Here is a 23,332-nt window from a genome sequence, read left to right on the forward strand (position 1 = left end):
TACTCTAATTCAGTGCTTCTTGAATGTTATTAGCAAGCAACAAAATCAGCATAGAGAGCTTGTGAAAACACACACGGCTGGGTCCCACACTCCACGTTTCTGACCTAGTGCAGTTGGCCTGAAAACCTGTTTCTACAAGTTCTCAGGTGAGGCTGATGGTTCTCATACAAACAACACACATTAACCACCGGGTAATCCACACCTATTCTGAAACTTGAACAAAAACTGCAGCCACCTCCAGCTGTATATTTAAAAAGGTACTTTACATAAAAGTATATAATGGTTATGGTTTCCTTATAGTAGCACTAGGAACACATTTTCTAACTGAAATAAACCTAACAAAATCACATTTCCCCCTTTTCCTCTTAAATTGGATCACAGTGCCCCCAAGTGGATAAAAATGTTACTCACAGGAAAGGAAAACAACAATTCTTCCCTGGGAGGGAGTGGGGCTCTATGCGCTTAGTTGCTCAGTCCTGTCCGATTCTTTGAGACCCCATGGACTGTAGCCCATCAGGCTCCTCGGTCCATGGGGATTCTCCAGGCAAGAATACTGGAGTGGGTTGCCATGCCCTCCTCCAGGGTCTCCTGCGTTGCAGGCAGATTCTTTACTGTCCAAGCCACCAGGAAGGGTATTACCTAACTTTATCTTTTTATTTTCCAGAAGGCCCAACCTAGTGTTTCTCCTAGGATACACTCAGTACAGGTTAATGGAATGCATACCCACACGCACTTTAAAAAGGCTTACCACTCACGTTTTCAGTGTTTCATTTATAAAACGCTAATACTGGTCAAGTAATCCCCAAATCTCTTAGTTCTTAAATTCTATGCTGGCAGGAAATAACCACAAAAACCTATTTAGAATCAAGTAGGATGTAGAGAAATAACAGAAATACCAGCATTATTTTCTGCTCTCCATTCTCATTATCATATAGCTCCTCCAACTTGTGATGGAAGGCAATAAGCATTCACTTAAGGTTTAAAAAGAAAATACATGTATTTAAATGATTGAATATAATGCTAGGTGGTTAAAGGGGCTCTGGCTAACCACCTGCCTCCCCAACACAACTATGCGTAGCACATCCTGGAGAAATTCTTTGGAAGAAAATGCAGCTTTCTTCCTACGTGTAATTGATAGTATCTTTACAGACACTCCATAGAAATTTGTAGCACTATAATTAATTTAAAGATCAACAGCATTGTATTTTTTTACTTCAGTAGGTACATATGAAACCAATAAATAAAGAGGTCTTAGTCAATGCCATGAAAAGGATACTGCTGATAGGTTAAAATTACTTGTGGCTTAAAGCAGGGGTCCCCAACCTCTGGGATCTAATGGCTGATAATCTGAGGTGGAGCTGATACAATAATAATAAAATGCACAATAAATGGAATGTGCTTGTATCATCCTGAAACCACTCCCCTGACCCTGGTCTGAAGAAAAACAGTCTTCCATGAAAACTGGTCCCGGGTGCCAAAAAGGCTGGGGTGTGCTGGCTTAAAGGATTGATGTTAAATCTTAATAATTTTCTTACATGCATGTATCTTTCTGCCTATCTTCCTCTCACTTATTAGCATTTATTTATATAGACGTATAACTCTGTCTCTTCACTTTTCATCATTCTCTTGATTTCAGAAAAGCACCATTTCAAATGTATATCCACAGTCTCATATTTTTATAAACTGCTCATGTAAATTCATTCTGCCTAACAGAAGGACAGAAACCCAAAGAAGGATGAATACAGGTTTGGTGGCATGATGGTGACATGGGTACATGCTCTAAGGGGGCTAACGGACACATTTACCTCTTCACATTTCCCCTGGCTTCCTTAAGTACATGTATTTCTCATATGAAATACCCCTAAAATCCCATGTTATTTCATGCCAATTAACAAACTGCTAACATGTCATGTTAATAAAAAAAAGCAGTTGACCTAAGTAGAAGGGCTAATTAAATGGAGTCAGGTAATTAAACGATTCTCAACATGTAATCAAAAATTATGGCTGGAAGTGTTTCACAACGTTGTCATTTTGGTTTCAAGTATCTGACTATCTGCAAAATTCTAATCAGTGTATCCATATGCATAAAAGACAGATCCAGTGCAGATGTTAATTTGTTGCATGATAGAAATCAGGTGTTCAATTACAAATAATGGGGTGTATGAGAGAACGCCCAAGACTTCCATTTAGCTGAACACATGCATCTCAACCAGCAAATGATTGCCGACCATTCATACTGGAATTAGCTACTAACATGCACCCAAGGCACATCACATTCAACTCCTTTATTATCTTCATTATATAATATTCACATCTCCAGCCCTGTGTGTTACCTAATTTGCCGCTGATTTAGGAGTGTGAATATTTGGTGATCTAAATTCTATTTATCGTACCTGAATTCTTTAAAAAGGATTGTTTTGATTTTTATCTAAACTCTAGAGCACTTTAACATGAGCAATTTTGTTTCCTCATATTACATTTTAAACAATCAAAACAATTTGCTTTTGTACTAAGGTAAATTCCTTGAACTAAGAGTATTCAAAGCTTTTAATATGTAAAGCCTATTTCAACAAAGCCCTCTCAACATGCTATCTAAACCTATTTTAACAAAGTAACCACACAGAGGGGCCAAATAGATTCACTTGGCTAAACGATTTGCTTTTTTAATATAATTTACAAGAAAGACACAGGCTTAGAATTTACTTATTAAGATATTCACCATGCCAAGCTCATAGATTGACACAATCCTGAAAAGATGAATAAATACCAGGCTGATGCTGAATTATGTCCTAAATCAAGACCCCTAATATTGAGAATTTGCAAATTTGGTTATTCAAGAACTAGCAAGGCCATATACCTGTAAAACTTTAATGTCAGATAATCAGAGGAGACAAAGAAAAAGATATCTGATTAGATGGCAGAATAATGGCAGTGTACTTCAATGGAGACTTCATCATTTTAAAAGAATATGTGGAGGAGGTTTAAAAAAAGAAAAGTGCATTAATTTTTAATTCCCTTCATTCTCTTAAAATCAGTTTCAAAATATGTGACTGTGTAAGGTCCCTAACTCATTAAGAAAGTAAACAAATACTATTTCTGAGTATGCAGCAACCAGCAAAGCCTCAACAGTTAAGAATGGTAAAGGGATCATTTCTGTAGCCAAGAGACGCAACAACTGTGGCCTGATGAGCTGAATCAGGCCTGCAGATACACTCTGAGAGCTCAGCATCACAAAAAAATGATTCTGCGTTTCTTTCTGTAGGGCATGCTACCTTGATTCCACTAATCCTGACTATTTCACTCTTCATGACCTTATGCTTAATCATTTCACACTTCTGTTTGGCTTAATCATTTCATGTTTTGTTTCATGTTTCACACTTTGGGCCATGGAGTGCCTAGATATTTGGTCAAACATTATTTTAGGTGTTTCTGTGAGGATATTTTTGGATAAGAGTAACATTTAAATCAGCAGGCTGACTGGACTGCCTTCCTTAATGTGGGTGGGCTTCATCCAATTAGTTGAAGACCTGGTTAGAACAAAATGCTAACCCTCCTCTGAGTGAGAATCCTCCCGTCTGACAGCCTTCAGACTGGAACACTTTCAGACGGGGACACTGGCTCTTTCTGGTTGTACAGCGGCTTCTAGCCTTTGGGACGTTAATTCTGCAGACTTTGGAATTTCTAGTTTCCATAATCACATGAGCCAACTTCTTATGACACATCTCCTACTGATTCTTTTCTCTGGAGAATGCTAATACAGATTTAGTTCTTCTAAAACTGAGAAAAGGCAAGCCTGCCATTCCTGAATAACAGCATTCAAGGCCTAGGCCCATTGTATAAGACAAGAAAAGGAGAGAGCAAAGATAGCAAAAAAAAAAAAAAAAAAAAAGAGGAAAAACTGCCATTATGTGCAGATGACACAATCACCTAAAGAAAAAAAAATGACACAATGAACTGTTAGAAAAAGAACTGATCAAATCAGTTAGTTATAATCAGTACTCTACTTCTATACCACAAAAGCGAAGGTAAAATGATGGACTGCTTTTCACACAATACTGTGAAAAAACTTACTTGTTGAAAAAACAAAGTTGGAGGCTTTCCTTATTACAACCTATCTAAACGGGAGCTCTAGGTGGGTTAAAGACCTAAAGGTATAAGATAAATCTGTAAGTCTAAAAGAAGAAAATAAAGGAGATTATTTCTATGATTTAGGGGTAAAGGATACCTTTTAAATGACTCCAAAGCAGATATGGACTTCCCTGGTGGCTCAGATGGTAAAGAATCTACCTGCCATGCCAGAGACCCAGGTTTGATCCCAGGAAGATCCCCTGGAGAAGGAAATGGCAATCTACTCCAGTATTCTTGCCTGGAGAATTCCATGGACAGAGGAGCCTGGTGGGCTACAGTCCATGGTGTTGCAAAGAGTTGGACATGACTGAGTGACTAACACACATGTACACACACAAAGCACAAATATAGGAAGAAAATGGATGGATTTAAATATCAGGCCTTTCTGTTCAACCAGGTTATTCAGCAGGTAAGAGATGGAGATGATATCTGGAATAGCAAAAACCACCAGAAGATTATCTTCAAGTTATCTACAGAAGATAAATGTGGCTGCTTAAATTGATAAAAATTATATGGTTGCATTTTTTAAGTGCTCAAAAGTCACACGTGGTCCCCAAATTGTGATAAATGCTGAAACAAAAATAAAGAAAACATGTGAATACTCCAGAAATCTGAAAGCAAGTTAGAAATTCAACTTGGCAAAGGAGATGAACATATGAATCACAAAGCAGGAGCCTAACTAACAAAAATATGTGGGAAAAGATATTCAGACTTATTAATCAAATGAAACACCCCTGCCCGCTAATCAGAAAAAACAAAAATCTGAAAGGTAAGTTTACTGGATAAGCATAGACAAATAATCTAGACAGAGACAAATAATCTAGAAAGCAATCCTGGAATATTTAATGAAATTAAGAATGTGTATGTCTGATTCTTCATTACATACGGTAGAGAAATTCTGACACAGGCCTACTAGTGGACATGAACAAGGACAATCAGTGGGGCACTGTGTATGGTGATGGACTGGAGACAGTTTTGGTTGGTCATCATAAGAGAACTGCATAAGTAAAATGTAATAAATACTATGGAATGTACACAATATCAAGAAGCAGTGAGCTAGGAGAATATAAACTTAATCATGTGTACTAGGTCTTAAAATACTTAGTGTTTAATGAAAACATAAGAAGTTGAATATCTTTAGCACAAAATATATAAATTTAAAACACATACTACACAAAATGTATTTTATAAAATTACCTAACATTCAAAGGTACACTAATATAGAATGGACACCTATGCAGGTAGGCACAGAAGACACCAGGGCCAAAAACTAAAACAGCTGCTGATGGTGTGCAATGAAATGAGGAATATGAGTATGCAAATTTTTGCACCTCAAATTCTAGAGCCATAAATAATTGCTTAAACTCTTCTCAAGTACATGTCCTTCTAGGTGAATTTATCTTAACCAGAAAATTTTTAGATGTAATCTAGATTTTTAAGAGTCCACTGAATATGACATTTACAAGTTGATACTTTGGCCACCTGATGCAAAGAACTGACTCATTGGAAAAGACCCTGATGCTGGGAAAGATTGAAGGCAGGAGGAGAAGGGGACAACAGAGGATGAGATGGTTGGATGGTATCACCAACTCAATGGACATGAATTTGAGTAAACTCCTGGAGTTGGTGATGGACAGGGAGGCCTGGCGTGCTGCAGTCCATGGGGTCGCCAAGAGTCAGACACGACTGAGCAACTGAACTGAAGTGAATGAAGTGTTAACAGATCATGTAATTCATATAATACTGACATCACTATTTACTGAAGATTTTCCCCAAAAGGCGATAAATGCCGAAACTAACAAACAAACAAAAAAACATCAAGAAACCTGAAAGCAATTTAGGAGCTCAACTTAGCGTTATAGCAATTTATAAAACATGCTAAGCTTAAAAATATTATAAACTGTGCTAAAGTTCAATAATCAATCCAATAAAAAATGAACTTGTGCCAAATTAAAGAAACATTTCAAATTTTATGATTGTTAACCTTCCCTAACCACAGATCACTCTAACAAAGTCTGCTGTGGGTATGCTCTTGAATTTGGAACTAAATTTATATCTCAGCTCTTATAAATACTCAAACTAATTATTTCAGAATGAATGTAGAATGACACTTTAATTAGTAATGTGTCCCCTGGCAATTAAGATTCTCTTGCTTCTCTTGGCAATTAAAATGGCAAGGCATATTATTAAGGTCCCATGATTCTTCATACTTCTTCCTGACAATTACCATAAGAAACATTAAAGGCAAGATCTCAGCTATAATACATTCACTGAATATTCAGTAGTAGGGTAAACATTTTCTCCTCCTTGCCTAATAATTTTTCATTTCACTCATTACCCATCAATCATTAATGTAATTTGTGCTCTATCTTACAAAGTTCAATTTTTCATTTTACATAACTTATTATAACCAATTGATTTTGTTGGAATGCAAGTATAGGGATACTTTTAATTAAGGAATAATTTTTAACCCATTTATTCATGATATTACTCTAACAGTCAGAATGCTAAATACACAGAGTGATTGATGCTGGCAGAAAATATTAGTGGTGGAATATGAGACATCTAAAATGACTGTAAATTGGATATATTAATATAACAAAGATACATGCACAAAATTATTGATATGGCTGGTGGGGTCAGAGAATAAACATTTTTATTTTTAACTTTTAAATACCTAAGATTTTTTCTCTACCCAGCTCTTTTACTGTTTTAAAAAAGGTTACTGAAGTATAGTTTGATTTATAATGTTGTGTTTATACCTAAGATTTTTTAAAAAGTGGTTTTATGAGGTAACTTTTTTTTTTTTACTCCCCTCCCCCCTCCTTTATTTATTTATTTTTTCAGTGGGTTTTGTCATACATTGATATGAATCAGCCATAGATTTACACGTATTCCCCATCCCGATCCCCCCTCCCACCTCCCTCTCCACCCGATTCCTCTGGGTCTTCCCAGTGCACCAGGCCCGAGCACTTGTCTCATGCATCCCACCTGGGCTGGTGATCTGTTTCACCATAGATAATATACATGCTGTTCTTTCGAAACATCCCACACTCACCTTCTCCCACAGAGTTCAAAAGTCTGTTCTGTATTTCTGTGTCTCTTTTTCTGTTTTGCATATAGGGTTATCGTTACCATCTTTCTAAATTCCATATATATGTGTTAGTATGCTGTAATGTTCTTTATCTTTCTGGCTTACTTCACTCTGTATAAGGGGCTCCAGTTTCATCCATCTCATTAGGACTGATTCAAATGAATTCTTTTTAACGGCTGAGTAATATTCCATGGTGTATATGTACCACAGCTTCCTTATCCATTCATCTGCTGATGGGCATCTAGGTTGCTTCCATGTCCTGGCTATTATAAACAGTGCTGCGATGAACATTGGGGTGCACGTGTCTCTTTCAGATCTGGTTTCCTCAGTGTGTATGCCCAGAAGTGGGATTGCTGGGTCATATGGCAGTTCTATTTCCAGTTTTTTAAGAAATCTCCACACTGTTTTCCATAGCGGCTGTACTAGTTTGCATTCCCACCAACAGTGTAAGAGGGTTCCCTTTTCTCAACACCCTATGAGGTAACTTTCATGTCCTTGATTCTCTTCTAATTCCAATTTTTATATTAAATATGTACTATTACAGAAATAGGAAAATAGTTACATAAAATTAAAATTTTATATTATGTAATACTAGTTCACAAAATTAAAACATGGTATTCACATGCATGCTAAACTTTTGAAAACAGTAAAGCACTATAAAATTTAAAGAACCTTTCATTCAGTAAGAAAAAATCATGGCATTTAATTGCAAATTAGTGTGAATTAACTGTTTATGACAACAGCTAAAATGTATTGAATGTCGATTGTGTGCCTGGCACTTTACTGATATTAACTCATTTAACCCTTGCAGCAACCCTGTGAAATAGGTGATTGCTATTCTACTTTACAAGTGAAGAACTGAAGCACAAGGAGGAAGAAATTTACACCAAGAGCATACTGTGATGGGGCTAGAGCCAGGCTGCACACTCCAGCCACTCCAACGAAGCAGTACTGCTATGGGATTACATTGTCCTTTAGAAGTTTTCATTCTGCCTTAAAATGTTTCATCAATTATTCATACATTTCACTATAAACACACCTAACACTGTCACTCTCTCAGATATGCTTATTAGTAAATCTAATGGTTACACCTCTGAGTGAACAACATACGGTTGTCTATAACTAAGTACAAGTGTTGTTAAGTGTAAGCAGGTCCTGTCAAATGTCCATAACTGTGTCTTGCTTAAGGGCAAGGCAAAAGACTAAACACAAGCAAGCATATTTTCCTTTGAATAAAAAAGGTATATTTGTGTCCAATGCAAAAAGAGGCAAGTTAGGGCCTGATAAGTTATCCATGTGTTCTGCCCTGATATTTGCAATTGTAACATGACTTTCCAATTTTTTAAAATAGCAGTTTTACTCATTTCCAATCCTTATTCTTTTGCCTTGGTCATCACAGGCTACATCAGTCTAGAAATCTGATCACTCAGGTTTGATCAACTTTCCTGCTATAGATTTTCACATTTTACAAGAGAGGTTGAGTCATTCTCATCCTTCTTAAATATGCCATGTTTGTTTAGTTTACTAAATAGTCATAAACACACAGTCCTCACAATTACTACCTACACGGACAATATTGTTCAGTCAACACATTGTTCTCAAGTAATCAATTCTTTCACTGACAGGACTGACCAATGAAAACTATACTCGCCCAATTTGGGCAATACCTTCAAAAAAGAGTAATAAAAGAGCTTATTTTTAAAACTGTTTTGAATTATGATATAAGGGTTTTGGAAACAGTTGCAAACCACCAGTTAAAGGGATTCTGTGAACCACTTATTTATGATATACTTTTAATTAGGTTGTAAAGTCATGGAAGAAGCAACTGACACCTGGTAGTCCATTACATTCTGTATGTATGACTATATTTTATCAGCTTAAGTAGTTTTCCATTTGACAGTTTTATTTTCTAGCCTATGCAATTAGGTTAATAGCTACTCTATTTCAGTGGGAGAAGTCATTACTTCTACTATATCTAATGTATCTTTCGGTGCTGGCTAATACCTCTTTTTAAGCATCAATAATTTCATAGCAAATTTAACCCTTTCATTCATTCTTTCATTCAAAGTGTTTGGCACATGGTAATTAATAAATCTGTACTGAATGACTGATTTGATGAAATCAAGCATGTATTCACTGGCTGGTCAAACAATGGTAAATAATAAACTCCATTCTACAAGGAGTTAATTTCAGCTGGAGGGACAAACAAAACTGTGGATGACTGTAATTCTGTAACAGAGAATGTTCAGTGTACCTGGGACACAAATTTGGGAGACTGAAGTGAAAAGATGAGGAGTATGAAGGAATTTTGTATTCTATCTTCACTTGAAAGTACATAAAATCAACCAGTTATCAGCATTTAAATCCCGTGGGCAAAGTAATGAAGAGCCAAGATCCCTGCCTCCAGAGACAACAAAAAAGCTATAGATTTAAGACAAATAAAAATGTAAGTATAAATAATAAAAGCCAGGAAAAAGAAAAGGACCTCACATACAGCTGGAGAAGATATATGCTGGTACAACTATTGGTAAAACTTGTAGTATTGTCTTGTAAAGATAAACTGTATATTCTCATCAATTCAGCAATTTCACTCTTAGGTACACACTCAAGAGAAACTACCTACATGCAAGAGGAGATATAATAAGCACTGTCTGAAATAGGACAAATCTGGAAATCACTCAAAGGTCTATTTTGATAAAATGGATAAATTATGTTTATAGATCAGCATATTCAGGAAATAGCATACATATAATTAAATATAAGGGCTTCTCAGGTGGCACAGGGGTAAAGAATCCAACAGCTAATTCAGGAGACACAGGAGATGGGGGTTTGGTCCCTGGGTCAGGAAGATCTCCTGAAGGATGAAATGGCAACCCACTCTAGTACTCTTGCCTGGGAAATCCCATGGATAGAGGAGTCTGGCGGGCTACAGTCCATGGGGCTGCAAAGAGTCAGACACAACTGAACTTGCATGCTACATATAATAATTAATGTCATATATGGGACAGGCCAAGAATTAAGACTAATCCAAGTTTGTGTATCTAATATATAACAGAAGACAGGGAAAAAAGTGAATACGATTTTATAGCAAGACAACAGTGCATAGTATCAGTTAGCCTTTGCTGTGCAATATACCACACTTGAACTTAGTAACTTAAAACAAAAATCATTTATTATTTCTCATGAACATATAGTTCGCTGAGCAATTCTACTGATCTGATCTGGGCTCAGCATGACCCACCCATGTGTTTTTACAAGCTGGCTAGTTGGTCTGGGTTCACTCATATATCTGAGACCTTAGAACAACTTGGGTTGATTCAGTTCTGTTCCTCTAGTGGTCTAGCTCACACGTGTCCTCATGATGAAGACAGAGAGGAAGAGAGAAAGTAAAAATGCACAAATGCGGACTTCCCTGCTGGCCCAGTGGTTAAGACTCTGAGCTCCCAATGCAGGGGGCACAGGTTCGATCCCTCATCAGGGAACTAGATCCCACATGCTGCAACTAAGATCTGGTGCAGCCAAATAAATGAAAAAAATAAATAAATTCAAAACAAAATGCACAAATGCTTTTTTAAGCCTCTGCTTATGCCAAGTGTGCTATTGTCTCAAGGGCCAAAGTGAGTCACCTGACCAAGCCCAAAGTTGGAGGGGACAATGTAGATACAGGGCAAAGGGTGTGAATTTAGGGAGCCTATTTGTTGGGTCCACTTATGTAGTCCACCCACCACATAGACAAAGAACAAATTTTCTAAATATATCTCCTCCTTCAATGTAGCAAAGCTTAGGCATGGCCAACTTAGAGAGTTTTACATAAGGTTGTAAGGCTGGTCCTAGGCAGACTTAGAAGAGGGGTGCTTACCCTCCTGGGGCCTGGAGACTATGTGAAAGGAAAATGGAGAGGAGGGCAGGCAGTTAGAGGCACACTTTGTACTTAAGGAACATGCTAGGGTAGAAGGGCTTCTGCCCCACTTCCCACTTCAGATTCCGTGATATAACCCGGTGGGAGGGCTTCCCTGGCGACTCAGCTGGTAAAGAATCCGCCTGCAATGCGGGAGTCCTGGGTTTGATCCCTGGGTTGGGAAGATCCCCTGGAGAAGGGAACAGCTACCCACTTCAGTATTCTGGCCTTGAGAATTTCATGGACTGTATAGTCCATGGGGTCACAAAGAGTTGGACATGGCTGAGGAACTTTCATTTTCAACTCGGTGGGAGGGGTCCTGATGAAGCAGAAGGCTGGAGCTGAGCTGGGCTTATAATCTCCTGGTGTAAAGGATTCAGAAATTCCCTCAAAACCAGAGGCATGGAGATGAAGTGATGTGGACTACCTGAGTTTCTGCTCAAGGGCAAGTTAGATTAAGAAGCTATCTTTCTTGGGAAGCCTGTACTAGCGTGGGAAAATGTGTAATGCCGAATCAGACTAGTAGGTTCTGTTAAGTGAAAAAGTGGACCAAATAGCATTGCCTTAGTAAAAGCCTGTTCAGGGTACATGAATTGATTGATTTAGTTGAAGTTGGGGTGCAGGGTGTTGGGTACAGAGAGGAAAAGAAGTTGGAAAGATGAGATGGGGCCAGGTTTTTGGAGAATTTGAATGCTAGGCTAAAAGTGTGACTCTAATTCCACAGGCAATGGGGAGGCACTAGAAGTTTTTTAGTAGAGACATTAAATTGTATTCCTAATTCCTGCACGTGTTAGAACACAGGTAAAACAAGAAAATCAGTACAAAAGTCACTGAACAGGTTTCTATGTTGTTGCTGCTGTTAGGGGAGAGACTGCATTGGGGTTGGCAGAAGGAATGGATTTATCAGTGGGAAACACTAGGAGCTTAACTACAATGAGTGAAGGAGGAGCAGTTAAAGACGAATATAGAGATCAATCTAACTGGCAGAAAGGATAAGGCTCTCAAATCTGCAAAGCTGATACTAAAATTTTCTGACTTTTGGTCTACTGCTATGCTCTTCTCAGGATTCTGGCCTGGAGAATTCCATGGCCTGTATAGTCCATGGGGTCGCAAAGAGTTGGACACGACTGAGCGAATTTCACTTTTGTGCTCTTCTAATCTACTGTCAAAGAAAGTTAAAAACACTTTTTTTCAGAAGTTCTGATACATGAAATAAAGACACTAAAAGAGATTCATACTCTTATAGAGGTAATAAACATGGGGGAGGAAATGATTGACTGAGTTATAATTTTCCATGTGTCTAAGGAGCCATTCACATTTTCTCGCCCACTCTCCTTCAGTAACTGATGAAATCGAGGCCAAAAACGATGACTTACCCAAAGTCAGTGACAGAACTGAGACCAAAATACAGGTGTCTTGGCTCTTAAACTAGTTTCATTCTACATAACTATTATTGTACCATCCTCCATCTACGCCACAGTTCAGCTACACGTATCAGAGAAAAGAACCAAAAATAAGTATCCTTAAATGTCCAAATTTTTCTTGACCTTCCACAATGCTCAGACCTTTAGCAAGCTCAAGATTTTTGTTTTATTAATTCAGTGTTAATATTTCCAAACTTATGGATATATCCAAATAATAAAACATACCATAGTCTCAGGTATATTGTACAAAAATTTTATAGCAAGGCTTCAGTTAAGAGGAAACCATTTCATTATAATTATATACACTGTTTATAAAATTTTATAGTATTCCTAAATAGTTTTCACTATACCTTTTTGAAAAGTGTCCCAAATTAATTGAGATAACCAATGTATATGATCTGTGGTTTCTTAAATAATGAAAAAAAGAGTTAATCTTCTACCCTTAGTTATTTGACCTAAAATACCATTGTTTAGGATGCCCTGATGGGAAACAAGCATGTCTAAAAGCAAAAAAAAAAAAAAAAGTTATCTGGTGCATGAACAGTAGAAAAAAATAATGTATGTTAAGATGTTACCCTCCTACAGAAAAATATTGTGTTGAATAGAAATGCACAGTTTAAGCTTAAAGTTACAGACTAATTTGCCACAGGAGAAATCAGAGAAGTTTGCAAAGGAGTGTAACAATTAGACACATAGTTTAATAATTATTAAAGCTATGTTTGAAAAAGTTCCCAACTTTATAATTTATTAATCACTAGTTAATTAAAATGAAAACCACAGCTCAATGATTTTTATTAGTATATATAAAGTGACATGAATTTTAAGGCAGTTGGCAAAATAAAGTTGGCTTTCTGACCTACTCTTATCATTCTACAATGACTAAATCAATGTACCACAGACAGACTTCTCTTACAAAAATCATATTTAGAAAAAGGATCAATCATTTATTAAGAATCTAGCAAACGCTTTGTCAGAAGTTTTGGCAAGGCTATAAGGAGTAAGACTTCGATGAAAATGGGGTAAGCCAGAATGAGGTAGTAAATTGGGAACTGAGAATGCAAATAGACATATAAATATATATGTATGTGTGTGTGTGTGTGTATTCAGATGAATGAAGGTTAGATGTCAAAATTTTAGACAAGAGCACATAGAAGCATATAGAAAGTCATGCTAAAAGGTCAATTTAAAATAAGGAATCAATTTTCCCTGGGAAAAAAAAAACAGACTAGTCTTTTTTATAAGGTACCCTCCAAGTAAATGCCACTTTGACAAAGATAAGACTTTCCTCCTTTTGGTCTTCGACTGTCCCCTAAATTACTTGAAGATCATAAACCTTAAATAAAAAACTAATGCAATTTTCTTAGAGCACAGTCATTTCACTTTAGGAGCAAATGCCACACTTACATTACGACTGAAAGGTTCCGTAAGCACCACACCACGGCCCCTGAATGCCTGGCTGGTCCTCTATCCTGGGCAGCACAGGAAAACGGCAACACAGCCAGCTTCAGGCTTACCCTGTGCGTCCTGCTGGAATCTTACCCGCTGTCTTGCCCCTGAAGCAAGCGATGGGCACAGGGCCTTTTATACCTTTATGATGCAAATTAAGGAGTTTTATATGTGATAATCTCAAAGTATTTCAAAATGTCTATTTATTTAATAAATGTTCAAACTGTCAAGCATGACTCTACACACAAAGGATGATGAGATCTATATGGCAGTGATTTGGCTGACAGTTTATCTTATTAATTTTAACTGTGAAATAATTATTCTACAGTTATATACTTACAAAGTTTTCTTTTTTTATTTTTATAGTAAAAAATAATCAGCATCATGCAGATATTTGGTAGATTCTAGTCATACTGCTTCTACCTATTTGTGACAATTTAAGTTTCTTCTTTTTCCTTTTCAGTTGTCGATTTGTCATAATAATCATTGCTTTATTAGTTCTAGTTATTTTGCCTTTCTTATGGCTAAAAAATAACATTTTAATTAGGAAAACATGATTTAATAAAAATGAGGATAGCAGTTCTCAGATTTAAGTTAATACTGTCACTCAGCCACTAGGCTATGCTAAAGGACAATCCATTTGTTCAAGAGCACTTCTGTCTTCCGGCCACCCAAAAAAAGCAGGAAAGTAAATTCTATAGTGGAATGTAAATTATTTAACCACTCATAACCTAGACTGAAATTCATTTAACAGATTTATATAAGGGCTTATGTAATTAGTTTATATGACATACCTCCAAAGAATAAAGGTACCCAAATTTTATCAAGTGTCAGATAATAATGTTTGTTACTCAAATTAAATATCCATTTTCATTTGCATATAGTCAGTCCTGTTAAAAAAACTATAATGTATAGACATGGGCTGATTAATTACCAGAAACACGAGCTTTAGATTGGTTTTATTTTTCTTTTTGTTTCAAAAAAGATCATTTTAAAACACAACAGTTGAGGTCCAAACCCCATTTACTTCATTTATTTTAGGTATTCTTTTACATTAAATTATACACTATCCTCTAAATCACTTCTAAACCTTTAAAATTCTTTAACTTAGGAACATATTCATTACTTTTTTCTTAAAACACTAAGGAGGCACACTATTTTCACTTTCATCACTATTCCTATTACTATCTTTGCTGGTTTACACACGGTGGGAAGTACTAGGTGTTCAAATGGGTCTAAGAAACTTATGTAGTCAGGAACACATAAAATAAAGATAACATTAATAAAAATATTTACATAGTGGTAATAAAGGGCCATATACATATATTAATAAAGGAGAATTCATGTAAAAACAGTTCATAAAAGAGAGATAAATTGATAACTGTTGCCCATACCATTAAAACAGAGAAAAGGATTTTATGACGAACGCTCAAAGATGTCTAGCTCTGAAAAGCTCTCTAAGCACAAAAATCCATAACCCTCCAATTTATTGTTTAATTTGACAACTGTAAAGATAAATTTTTTAACTCTCTCTTTTAATTATTCATTATTCATCTGTTAATCATTCATTATAGGATTAATTATTGACAGAATGTAATCCCGCCCAAAAGCAAAATGCTATTAATCTACTACTCCCATATGTGCCTAAAATACCACTTTGGCGTATGAAAGAGCACTAGAAAGAGAAAGGTTGGGTGACTTTCACTTCTTCAATGTAATTAAGTTTAGTGAAATCCATCTATGAAGCACCAAAGAGAAAGATGAATATGGTTGTGATAGCTATGATTATGTGTCAATTCATATTTTTCCATATATATTTAAACACAGGGTGATAGTCAAGCTGTTTAAAGCTGTTACATCAGAGGCACTGAAAAAGCTAGACAGGTGTCTGTGGTCTGCCTAGTGTGATAAATTACTATTACAGCAATGATGAAATTCTGGTTGATAATTATTATTATGTTCAATAATGGTCTTACATAGTTTTTTGGAATAACTATTAGGAAAACAATATTCTTAATTATGCTCCATAACACACCAACTAGCAGAACAACATCACTGATACTTTCGTTTCTAGAATTTCTTTTTACATGCCATAAACTGCAGTTACCTGAATGTCTGGAAATGCTTGCTGGTATGAGAGTGAAGTGAAAGTGTTAGCTGCTCAGTCGTGTCCGACTTTTTCCAATCCCATGGACCGTAGCCTGCCAGGCTCCTCTGTTCATGGAATTTTCCAGGCAAGAATACTGGAGTGGGTTGCCATTCCCTTCTCCAAGGGATCTTCCTGACCCAGGGATCAAACCTGGGTCTCCCACATTGGGGTCAGATTCTTTACCATCTGCGTCACCAAGAAAGCCCTTAGTAAAGGTAAGTCACGACAGTTCTTAAATTTTGCAGATTACATTCAGAGACTATGGTATATTCTCTTTAGTTATCTCCTTCATCTATAGTCTTGGGCAGTAGTCAACTCCAGAGCCATTCTGGGCATCCTAATTTAGCCAGAGGGCTCTAAAGATGTGATATGAACCAATTCTCCTTCATTGCAAAGGAATGGTAAAAAGGGAATATACATATAAAGTCTTAAAAGGCAGGTGGATTTCTCACCTGACTGGAATATTCCAGAGCAAGAAAATGCCAAGGATGAGAGAGCAGAACTTACTCTCCACAGGAGCTGAAGGCTTCAGAACCTGCCATGTGCCCAACTTCATATTCAGTGTTGGTTCTTGGGACAATCTGAGGGCTCTAAGGGTATTCACCATGGTGCGGCCCATGTGTAAATCAGGGGCTCTCTTGGTGTAGCAGTACACAGGTTCCCATTTCTTTATATATATAAATTTATTTTGGCTGCACTGGGTCTTAGTGACAGCATGTGGGATCTAGGAGGGATTGAACCTGGGCCCCCTGCATTAAGAGCTCAGAGTCTTAGCCACTGGAGCATCAGGGAAGTCTCCAGTTTCCCATTTCTTGTGCCATTATTCATCAAGAGACTGAATTCAGAAGAGTAGGGAATTAACTATAAGGCTTGGAACATTATGTGTTCCTTTATATCTCCCTGTAGTGTCTATTACTCTGTAAGTATTTTGGAACAGTAGTATTCTTTCTAGTCTAAGCACTCTCCAGCTAAACCAAAATTGTCATGGTTAGCTAACAGCCCTTCCAGATCTCCTGCCCATGTACACCCTATGCCAGATGGCTGGTGGCTGGACTGCCTTTCTTCCTCACTGCCCACCTGCTGAATTTATGCCTCAAGCTTCATCTCAATAGTCAGTTGTCTTCTGAGACTTCCTTTGACCAGCTCCAGCAAGAATCAGGTATTACTTTCACCAGTTCCCACTCCTCTCTTATGGTGCTTATCACTCAGAATCATCATTATTTGTCTACAAGCCTGAATCCCTGGCTAGTCAGTTCCTTCAGGCCCGGGATGGTATCTCACTGAGGTTTGCTCTGGTTGGCACAGAGGAAGGGCTCAATCCATAGCTGCTTCGTAAATCACAGTGAGCAGGTAGATGGACGGGGGAAGAAAGAGCTCTAGGTTTTAAATCCCAGGAACTCTATCTGCATAATGAGTCATAGTTACACTGGGTATCACTGCATTAAAGATATGACATTATGGGATAGGCAAATTCTTCTTCTTTCTCAGAGCCTACCCACTGATTTCTTTTTTCCCCAAATATGACTGGTTTTGACAAAGCATACGCTATTGCCTGCTCAAACCAAGGAAGCCATATGGTCCTTAGAGGCTCATCTCAGCTGCAGAAGGTACCTCTGGGTTGCCTCCTATTCAGTCTAACTTTTCTCCCTAATGGTCATTTGAAGAATCCTTATCTTGTTGACTTACCAGTTAACTCTGCCACAATGTTAGTGATTTAGAAACTAGCAGAGCTGCCTCTTTGTACAAGAAGACACAGAGACTGTTAGGTTTGTGGCTAAACTTTCAGTTCAATTCAGTCGCTCAGTCTTGTCTGACTCTTTGCAACCCCATGAACTGCAGCATGCCAGGCTTTCCTGTCCATCACCAACTCCCAGAGTTTACTCAAACTCATCTCCATTGAGTCAATGATGCCATCCAACCATCTCATCCTCTGTTGTCCCCTTCTCCTTCCACCTTCAATCTTTCCCAGCATCAGAGTCTTTTCAAATGAGTCAGTTCTTTGCATCAGGCGGCCAAAGTATTGGAGTTTCAGCTTCAGCATCAGTACTTCCAATGAATATTCAGGACTGATTCCCTTTAGGATGGACTGGTTGGATCTCCTTGCAGTCCAAGGGACTCTCAAGAATCTTCTCCAACACCACAGTTCAAAGTCATCAATTCTTTAGTGCTCTGCTTTCTTTACAGTCCAACTCTCACATCCATACATGACTCCTGGAAAAGCCATAGCTTTGACTAGATGGACCTTTGTTGGCAAAGTAATGTCTCTGCTTTTTAATATGCTGTCTAGGTTGGTCATAGGTTTTCTTTCAAGGAGCAAGCATCTTTTAATTTCATGGCTGCAGTCACCATCTGCAGTGACTTTGGAGCCCAAGAAAATAAAGTCTCTCACTCTTTTCCCTGTTTCCCCATCTATTTCCCATGAAGTGATGGGACTGGATGCCATGATCTTAGTTTTCTGAATGTTGAGCTTTAAGCCAACTTTTTCACTCTCCTCTTTCAAGAAGCTTTTTAGTTCTTCTTCACTTTCTGCCATAAGGGTGGTGTCATCTGCATATCTGAGGTTATTGATATTTCTCCCGGCAATCTTGGTTCCAGCTTGTGCTTCAACCAGTCCAGCACTTCTCATGATGTACCCTGCGGCTAAACTTTAGTAACGAAAATCATTCCGTTCTTTTTTTTTCTTTTTTTAAAATTTATTTATTATGGCTAGCACCGTAGGCTAGAATGTGGCTGTAGCGAGTCATAAGGCATTAATCTGAGAAAAATCTGGGTTTAAAAAAAAGCTCACTGAATTGTATTCATGAGTTGAGGCCTATTTCCTCATCAGCTACAAGGTAAAAAGGAACCTCAGAGATACAAGCTGACACTGACCCATGGCAATCCCCAGGGGCCAGTCCCTGCACTTCTGGTTATCCATAGCATCAGCTTCCTCCCATATTGATCTGGTTTCTCACTCACATATTGGATGAATACTCATACCCTTCCCAGCAAATCTTATACAGTCTCTTGGGTTATATCCGAACCAGCATTTAACTTTAAAGTAGTCTATGTATGTTTATTTCTGGTGATCTGAAAGCTAGGCTTGTTTCAACTATTACTGTATTTTGAAAAATATGTCTTCATTGTTACCTCCATACATTATTGTTCTTTATCCATGTAAATGATGTGTAATACCAGTGTAATCAAGTACCAATATTGTGTTAGGACACAAACAGTTACACTAACTAAATACTCATATATTTAGCTATAAAAATGTCTATACATTTAAAAAATTAAGTTAACCTAGAATGAAATTTGAGGCTTCCCTGATGGTTCAGATGGTAAAAAATTTGCCTCCAATGCAGGACAACAGGGTTCGATCCCTGGATCGGGAAGATCCCCCAGAGAAGGGAATGACTACCCATTCTAGTATTCTTCTCTGGAGAATTTCATGGACAGAGGAGCCTGGTGGGTTATAATCCATGGCGGGCAAAGAGCTGGACACTAGTGAGCAACTAATACTTTCACTTTCATCCTTTTTAAGAATGTAATTTTGGTGGGGGGGAACTCCATGTGAATGCCTGATACTTTCTCTGAGGAAAATGACGAAAATGATACCATGAAATTCAGTAACTCAGAAGAAAAACATATTCAAGTACACACTCACCCACTATGCTTCATATGTGGCGGTTTATCCATCCGTACTGCCAACTTGATTTTTAGGTCAGAGTCCTGGCTATTTTTTGGAACTATCATTTGGTGCAACTCAGCTGACTTGGAGCTATTGGAAGTTGGGTATAATATCACCTGTAAGGGACAAAAAAGAACACATTTAGGTGTATAATACAGAATTTCTAAGGAGCAGAATTCAATCTTTTCTATACATTTTCCTGTCTGAAAAGTCGGTGTAGCACCTGAATGTGTTTGATAAACCATTTCACTCCTACCACAGCAAATGGGTTTTCAATACAAACTCGTTTATTTTTTTTTTGACAAATATGTGTTTTCATATTATCACATAACGAGTTTTCTTCCTGTGTCACTTCATAACGAATTAATAGCACAGCAGCTACAGTTGACTTGACAGTTGAAAAATACTTAATAGACACCTATAATTTCAAGACCACTCTAAACTCCTCAGGGCAAAGAAGTTCAGAAAGAACTGTTCTTTGAAATTACAGGTAGCATGCTCAAAAACCAAAACCAATTATTGGAAGCAGCAAACGTATACCTCATGTTTTAATATTTTCATTGCAAAGCAGTATTAAAGGAAATCAACTCAATTAGAGATGGGAAAGACGGATGACTGCATATCCGTCAATACCCAGGAAACTTTTGCCTGACACATGTTTTCAAAACTATAAAGATGATATTATGAGGATTCTAACAAAATAATTATTTTTCATAAAACTGCCAAACTATCAAGTCATTATTTCACATTCCCACAGTTCCACAGAGTCAACATGGGCAAGAAATACTCTTCAGATGCTAGGTATCAAGTAGATAAAAAGTATTGTCCCCTTTTTAGTCAGTCATGATACCATTTAGACACAGCCTATATTCAAGTCTTAATGATTATTTTTAAATGGAATAAATATGCAGAACTCAGGACATTATATTTTCAGCTATCCTTATTTTAAACTAAGGTGAAAAAGTAAATAAACTTGACGTTTCTAAGTAAACGGGAAAACTATAAACATGCTTAGGTATGATAAAATGCTTTTAAAGCACAACACGGCAACTGAATTTGGTGTACTCTGCAGAAAATAAAAAAATCTTTGTTTCCACATGTAAGTGAAAATATTCACGAAGAAATCTTCAGGCAAGGCTCTTTCTCTAAGAGAGACAACACAGTCATATCATAAAAGCTTCTTAAACTAGTCTCAACTTCTAAGTTGTTAAATGTATCTACTACCTTGAAACTTTTCTCTAGCCCATCCTAGAAGCCATAACCAGGTTCAGTCCAGCATTTCTACACTTAAGCATATAAAAGCCCAGAAAAGAGTAGATTACATTGCATTTGTGATGTTTTCAAAAATTATGATCAGATTCTAGAATGAATCCTTTTTGACTGCTGGAATATCCAATGGGATATTTTACAGATACTTTATTAAACAAATGGTAAAGGAAAACGAGTTGAAAGTTTCCGGCTCAAACCAGCAGAACAAAGGAATGTCATTTTTAACTCAGGAGATGATTCCAAAAAAGAAGCCAAGACTAAGACAGAGCTATACATCCTCTGTAGTTATAACTGCTATTTCCCTGGCAAGTCTGGAAAGCTTTTTCTATTTCTTCCTATCCCGTCTTTAAAAAATAAAAATTTGGCATGAACCACCTACAGACTTTATTCCTTTTAAATTCTTCTATGTTGATATGAAAATTGGTATTGTTCCAAACTCCAAACATTTTATACAGGAAGAGAATATTTAAAACTTTTGACAATTTCTTATTCTTTAAATGCCAATAACAGGTGACTAAAAGGTCCAAAAATAACTATTTGCAGTTGATTCCCAAATTAAGGATCATCTCAGTACTGAGCACCATTGTCTCTGCCACATTTTAATTTTCTGATGAATATCTCTAACTGAAGTCAGTGGAAAGATTTATTGCTTATCTCTGTTCAATTAAACATTTAAGGGCTTATCCTATGTGGGGACACAAAGATGAAAGAATAAGCAGGGGCTGATGGTTTCCTCCTACTGGAGCTAAAACCTCAGATGATATATGGTCATATCACTTCTTTCTACTGCCTTTCTATCCCTTGGGGTGTAGCAGTTTACTGATTTTGTTAGCCTCTAAGTTTATTCAACATCATTTGTTTGGTGTCTGCTCTATTACACATGTAGCTAATTTCCAATGTTAAGTTTCCTCCATTGAAATAACCTGGGATTTTCTGTTTTTCTGGGCACACTGTACTAATGATGTGAACACAGTACTAAAGGTGCAAATACTCACGTGTTCAATAAATGCAGGCCCATAGATATGAAATCTACTGCTTCTAAAAATGGTAATGGTGAAGAAACTCTGTGAAATGGTTACCAGGTTTCCAAGTAGAAAGCAATCATACTCCTTTACAAGATTCAGCCATGGATGACAACAAGACAAAGAAGAAGTTTCTAAATGTGCAGAGATCAAAGGGCCAGGGAGAATAAAGGATGAAAAAATTCTTTTCAAATGCATAATAATGCAATAATTTCAAATGCATAATGATCAAGAACTGAATACTGCGAGGCATGGAGCCTTCACAGGGTTTGCCATGGCAGCATCTCACTGTTCTCACTGGACAAGTATTGCTCTGTATTTCCCACGTCTCCTTTTTTGAATGAGAAACTTAATTGTAGCTTTCCTGCCCCCTGATAAGCTGCTATATATTGGATTTGTGCTTGGGCAGAGTGGAGAGGGGAGGGGGAACAGTAGGCAGTTAACATAAACCCTAGTTTATAGGTCACCAGGCTCCAAAGAGCCACAGCTAGACCTGATTGAGATGCTGGACTTTGGACTGGAAGTAAGGACAGGATGAAATTTGGGGCTGTTGCCCTTGAGTTGAACTGAAAGCCTCCTGTGGGTGGGAGAAAGGGCAACAATGGCTGCCTTGGCTAGAGAGGTGCGCTATGACAGACCATCTAGCTGTCCACCAGGACTCACGCTTTCACTAGTAGAGAACAGGTGCCAGGAAGGGGCTAGCCAGCCATGGCTTCTAGCTCCCCTTGCATCTCAGTGGGAACACATGAAAGTTCCAGCTAAAGGAATATGAAGACAAGTGGTAAGTCTTTTGGGGTAATGATGATTAAGATTTATGTATGCCTTCTTCTGTGGCTCAGATCATGAACTCCTTATTGCCAAATTCAGACTTAAATTGAAGAAAGTAGGGAAAACCACTAGACCATTCAGGTATGACCTAAATCAAATCCCTTATGACTATAGAGTGGAAGTCAGAAATAGATTTAAGGGACTAGATCTGATAGACAGAGTGCCTGATGAACTATGGACGGAGGTTCGTGACATTGTACAGAAGAAAGGGATCAAGACCATCCACATGGAGAAGAAATGCAAAAAGGCAAAATGGTTGTCTGAGGAGGCCTTACAAATAGCTGTGAAAAGGAGAAGAGAAAAGCAAAGGAGAAAAGGAAAGATATTTCCATTTGAATGCAGAGTTCCAAAGAATAGCCAGGAGAGATAAGAAAGCCTTCCTCAGCGATCAATGCAAAGAAATA

The 23,332-nt window shown here is 37.5% G+C and overlaps 1 protein-coding gene across 23 annotated transcripts in view; it reads right to left on the reverse strand.

Moving 5' to 3' along the window:
* Nucleotides 1-23,332, reverse strand: part of CADPS2 (calcium dependent secretion activator 2) — a 590,044-nt gene that overhangs the window by 222,965 nt on the left and 343,747 nt on the right. For all 23 annotated transcript variants that reach the window (XM_043463600.1, XM_043463598.1, XM_043463588.1 and 20 more), the window contains exon 8: nt 19,786-19,925. In XM_043463600.1, coding sequence (XP_043319535.1) covers nt 19,786-19,925 — 140 coding nt within the window. The remainder of the gene's footprint in view (nt 1-19,785; nt 19,926-23,332) is intronic.

The sequence above is a fragment of the Cervus canadensis genome, chromosome 3, assembly GCF_019320065.1.
Source record: "Cervus canadensis isolate Bull #8, Minnesota chromosome 3, ASM1932006v1, whole genome shotgun sequence".
NCBI classification, from domain to species: Eukaryota; Metazoa; Chordata; class Mammalia; order Artiodactyla; family Cervidae; genus Cervus; species Cervus canadensis.